This window comes from Sinocyclocheilus rhinocerous, unplaced genomic scaffold (assembly GCF_001515625.1).
Source record: "Sinocyclocheilus rhinocerous isolate Xijiao unplaced genomic scaffold, SAMN03320098_v1.1 scaffold1382, whole genome shotgun sequence".
NCBI classification, from domain to species: Eukaryota; Metazoa; Chordata; class Actinopteri; order Cypriniformes; family Cyprinidae; genus Sinocyclocheilus; species Sinocyclocheilus rhinocerous.
In genome coordinates, this window is record NW_015657958.1 from 742,300 (window position 1) to 748,092 (window position 5,793).

A 5,793-nucleotide genomic window follows, 5' to 3' on the forward strand; every position below is an offset into this window, starting at 1 on the left:
GACGCGTTTCAGAAAGGCGGGGCATAGAGGAGAAACAATAATGTACAGTATGTGGAAAATAATGTGTTTTTTTAACCTTAAACCACATAAACACATTTCATTACACCAAATACACAAAATAATGTTCTTTTTAGCAACATCATATGACCCCTTTAACAGCCATGCTTTCAGAATGCCATGTTATGCTTGAGATGCTGCAAAGACTTGAAACATGAATGCAGAATTTAGACATTAAAAACAATGGAAAAGCAGCACTGTGACAATAAAAATATGTTCCATGTGGATAGCCACTAAGACAAGGCTATTCGCTCAACCAATGGCATGAGTTTGAATTGCGACTATGTGATGTCCAACCAACGGCAGACCAGGTGAGTGTTTAAGAAACCTGTTTGAAATTATTTTTACAATTCCTTTTGTAACACTATATAGTTGCGCAGAAATGACACACTTCACCTTTAAGTGATACAGGAGTAAGTCAGCTTTCAAACAAAACATTTTTGTGCTGCCTCAGATTGCAGTGCAATGTGACCGGAGGATTAGCTAATGATAGTGTTGCTTTAAACCAACTGACTGAGTGCTAAGTAAAGAAGCATAATTGCATATTTCTGGTGGTACCACATCCTCTTTCAACATTACTGTAGTTTAAAGCATCTGATTTTGGCATTTAATCCAGTTCTGAGGACAATGTTTATCGTATAAAGCACTACAGAGGGTGCATGGTAGAGCACTGTGTCTGTTGAGATCTTACTGGAGAGGGGGATGGAGTAAGTGGAGTAATACTGCATTCATTTCTGGAAGGAGATGGAGAACCAGATGGAGATGTAGAGGCTGATCTATCTTCACCTGAAAGAGAATGAATGAGATATGAAGGAAGAAATTCTATAAGTATTTAACTTAGTAAGTTGCTCATGGATTGTACTGGAAAACGCAAGTTCGGAGCTCTTAATTGTGGCTGAGCAATTAAGTGAATATCAAGAATTTCTGGAAAATTCCATATTGGCTGGCTGGGATTTTGAGCCCAACTGGCATGTGTTTACCAGTTTCAGAATTTCCAATGGATGGTTTTCATTGGAAAAATACACTGTGGATCACATTAGATTTTATAGAAGCTTGTATATGCTGATTGACCTAATACCTTTATAAAAGAAATGGAAATACATCTAGCTTACTTTTCAGAAGTATTTAACGTCATGATAAAACAAGTAGAAGCAGCAACAGATCTTTTCCCTTCTTTTGTGACGTGCACAATGGCTTTGTACAATGGCTTTGTAAAACTGCATTTTTCCATCTCAAAAATATATCTAAATTACGACCTATTCTCTCAATGTCAAATGCAGAAATGTTAATCCATGCGTTTATGACCTCAAGGTTAGATTATTGTAATGCTTTATTGGGTGGTTGTTCTGCACGCTTAATAAACAAACTCCAGCTGGTCCAAAATGCAGCAGCTAGAGTTCTTACTAGAACCAGGAAGTATGACCATATTAGCCCGGTTCTGTCAACACTGCACTGGCTCCCTATTAAACATCGTATAGATTTTAAAATCTTGCTAATTACTTATAAAGCCCTGAATGGTTTAGCACCTCAGTATTTGAACGAGCTCTTGTTACATTATAGTCCTCCACGTCCGCTGCGTTCTCAAAACTCTGGCCATTTGATAATACCTAGAATATCAAAATCAACTGCGGGCGGCAGATCCTTTTCCTATTTAGCGCCCAAACTCTGGAATAACCTACCTAACATTGTTCGGGAGGCAGACACACTCTGTCAGTTTAAATCTAGATTAAAAACCCATCTCTTCAACCTGGCTTACACATAACACACGAATACGCTTCTAATATTCAAATCCGTTGCATTAATTAGGTCAACCGGAACCGGGAACACTTCCCATAACACCCGATGTACTCGCTACATCGTTAGAAGAATGGCATCTACGCTAATATTAATCTGTTTCTCTCTTATTCCGAGGTCACCGTTGCCACCAGATCCAGTCTGTATCCAGATCAGATGGTCACTGCAGTCACCCGGATCCAGTACATATTCAGACCAGATGGTGGATCAGCACCTAGAAAGGACCTCTACAGCCCTGAAAGACAGCGGAGACCAGGACAACTAGATGAGCCCCAGATACAGATCCCCTGTAAAGACCTTGTCTCAGACGACCACCGGGACAAGACCACAGGAACCAGATGATTCCTCTGCACAATGTGACTTTGCTAGCCTGAAATTGAACTGCTGGTTTTGTCTGGCCAGAGGAGAACTGGCCCCCCGACTGAGCCTGGTTTCTCCCAAGGTTTTTTCTCCATTCTGTCACCGATGGAGTTTTGGTTCCTTGCCGCTGTCGCCTCTGGCTTGCTTAGTTGGGGACACTTCATTTCCAGCGATATCGTTGACTTGATTGCAAATGATTGCAAAGATACTATTTAAACTGAACTGAGCTGGATGATGACATCACTGAATTCAATGATGAACTGCCTTTAACTGAAAAATTAGTGTTTACTATTGTCATTTTGCATTATTGACACACTATTTTCCTAATTAATGCTGTTCAGTTGCTTTGACACAATCTGTATTGTTAAAAGCGCTATATAAATAAAGGTGACTTGACTTGACTTGACTTATCAAAAAGGCACTTTGTTCTATCCATTGAATATTAATTAGATTTTGAGATATGGGCATTACACTTAACAATAGCAGAGGATCTGAATGCCGGCATGCAGTTAGTCGTGGGCTTAAGTCATTGGAAGATCGAGTTATGACATTGATTAAAAATAACAGTCCAAAAAAAAAAAAAAACACTGCACCAACACTGACAAGGAAATTCAGGAGCAGAATTCCAAACAGTCCATAATTCCTAATGTGGTCAAATGTACGTATATTTTCCAGTACAGAATGAATTCCATGGCAAATACTTTATTAACATGTAGTGACCCCTCCATCAAGGTCGCTTTAATATGCCTGCAAATGAGCACATACTCAAACATGGGTGGAATTTACTCAAGGGTATGACAGGAATGTTATCGACGTGTACAGATATTCTCAAGAGTGCAGAGCGTAGATAAGAGAGGGTTACACCCCTGTCCAGTATTGTTGATGGAATAGACAGGAATTACAGCAGAATTCCTGTGGAAATACATGTGGATGACCACAGGTTTCTATTCAGCTGTGCATTGTTCTACATGTCTTCTGTATATAAATTTTAGTTATATACTGTGCAAGTACTTGTTCATATAATAGCTTATATAACCTATATGGTTCCTTAGGATATTCTACGGATATGATTTTCTCAAGTCTTAATTACAGTATCAAATCCCAAAGAATAAGTTGAATGAAATGTTACCTGGCACTTGTAGACTGCTGGTATTAAGCTGAAGAACATCTGCCATTGTACACAGGTCACAGGGCTTCTACAGCCTAGGAGGGGGGGAAAATATCACTGACATGTACTGTAAAACAGTTTTTTCCTTTAATTTATTACAATGGAAATAATGTTTTTTTTATGATGTCAAATAGTACAAACTCAAGAGATCTTTACATTTTAAGACGTTTTTAAAAGAACCATAAGAAATCAACATCTTAGATTGCATTTCTAAGAATGTGCACGTTTTGAACTAAATTTAAAAGACTTACAGAACAGAACAGAACAGACATATTACACATATACAGAATAAATACTATAACATATTTGACTACAAATCTCTATTTTAAATTTTTATTGATTTATTATTAATTTTTTTAATGTATGTTTTCTCTTTCTCAAACATCATAATAGGTCGTCCCAGCTGCAACAACAAAATCATGACATGATGCTGGTGGGTGTATTAGTCATGCCGTCTCACTAGATTTAAAGTTTCCCAAAGCTCTTGTTGGGCTCTGTTTTCCTGACCAAATGATCTGAAACTGGAGAGAAACACAATAAACACTGAAACGTGTTAAGTTAAACTATAGTCTGATATAATACAAGTAATTTAATTCTGTGCTAAGTTACAAATATTGGATTTACAGTTATTTCTTTTATCTGATGAACACAGAAGGGAAAATGTGGTACTTTCTGAAATTCAGCCTCATGCCCCCCTACCCCCCAAAGTGTTCCATTCCCCCTATTTTCCCCATCTCTCTTGCCATAATCTTTTCTTTGGACTCTTTCCCATTTTCTTTTTCTTCCACTGTTCATTTCAAACCTTTTCAGTGCTTGTAGATGCAGGGTAAGAGGGAAGCAGCATTCCCTCGACAGTGTGTGTGTGTGTGTGTGTGTGTGTGTGTGTGTGCATGTTGCTCAGAAGAGAAAAATGGTTTTGGAAAAGCAGAAAAGGTGGAGAGGGAGAGGTAAGGGGCCTCCCACAATGCTTGTTTAGTAAATGGATCTGACTGAAATATACTCTCCAGATGCTATCTGCACTGTTCTTGCATTAGTGCAACAAAGAAAATGGTACCACATTTTGAGCACTTCATAGCACTTCACTTTCTGCTACAAAGAATATTTAGTGGCATTGGCAGAAAAGGTAGAAATATAAACACATTTGCAAATTGAAAAAGTAAAAACTTTAAAATGATACAAGCCCATTGAACTTGATTGATTTCAGATGATAATGAATTATCACTGCCTCTCCATATGGTTTCAGACACACTTCATATAGATTACAAATGACATCAAAGAGGCTTTCTGGCACTGAGTCTGAGTCGTTTGAACAAAGAAACATAATATATACAATCCATATCCCAGTCACTGTAAAATGCTGTCTAGTCAGAGTTATTATCGTTAAGTAAAATCAAACAACAAAAACATGTTCATTACAATAAAACGAAATACAAAAAAATGGTTAAGTTTAAGTACTAAAACTAAATAAAGTAAAACTATAAACTAAAACTATATTAAAAACAACACATTGCTAAAACGTAAATATTCAAATTATAAAATATTTAAAATGAAATTAATATGAAAATATTAACTAAAACTGTAATAGTGTATCAGTGATATTAAAATAACGCTGTCTAGTAATGTACGTCAGTCCCTCTTTATATTCCACCATCCATCAGCATCTGTGGCATATTGTCGACTGCCACCAAAAATTATTTCAACTTGTACCTCAGTTTGTTGAACACAAACACACCTCCTGCTTCCTCAAAAAGCTTTCTAGGAAAATCTTCCTATTAATTTCCGCCCTTGAGACACAGCGACACAGTAATATTTGCAGAAGCTGAGGTCAAGTGTGACTCACCCCTTTCCTACTACATTATAATTATAGTCATTTTAAAGGATGTGCAAAGCCATATTTAATGTCCGTCAGGTAAATACGGTCAAACTGTCCACTAAAATCCTATTTGTCTTTTTATGTCATACTAAAACATCCTTAAGTCACCTCTCTGGAAAGCCCCCATCAATCCCACTGCACTCCTGTCAGTCATCACAGCACAGAAGACAAAGCACTGCACCTGATGCTGGTCCCGTTTATAGATTTCACTCTGTTTTAGCATGTCAACTTTCCACTCACCCTTTTGTTTAGGATGTTCTAGTGTACCCTGCATGGGGTTGTTCAGTCCCCAAAGTCCAGAATCCCCAAACAATTGGATGTTTCAGTAGCAGAGTCCGTATAATGATGCTGTTTTCCAACAGAAGATTCAGCCAAATGCATGAAAGAAGAAAAGCACTGAATGTTTGGTCCAGAGTAGTTTTAAAAACTGCACAGATCCAAAGAATATTCCTGTGACTGTCTTTGTTTCTGTATCCCAGCAGTCAATCCCACATCTGCTGTGGAATGTCAGGGAGGAATGGTTGAGAGAGCCGCACGCACA

The 5,793-nt window shown here is 37.8% G+C and overlaps 1 protein-coding gene across 1 annotated transcript in view; it reads right to left on the bottom strand.

Moving 5' to 3' along the window:
* hspa12b (heat shock protein 12B) overlaps positions 1 to 5,793 on the bottom strand; it is an 18,246-nt gene extending 12,453 nt beyond the window's left edge. Inside the window, exons 1-3 of the mRNA XM_016529809.1 lie at positions 5,493 to 5,793; positions 3,341 to 3,414; positions 749 to 843 (exon numbers count right to left, since the gene is read on the bottom strand). Coding sequence (XP_016385295.1) covers positions 749 to 843; positions 3,341 to 3,386 — 141 coding nt within the window. The 5' untranslated portion in view covers positions 3,387 to 3,414; positions 5,493 to 5,793. The remainder of the gene's footprint in view (positions 1 to 748; positions 844 to 3,340; positions 3,415 to 5,492) is intronic.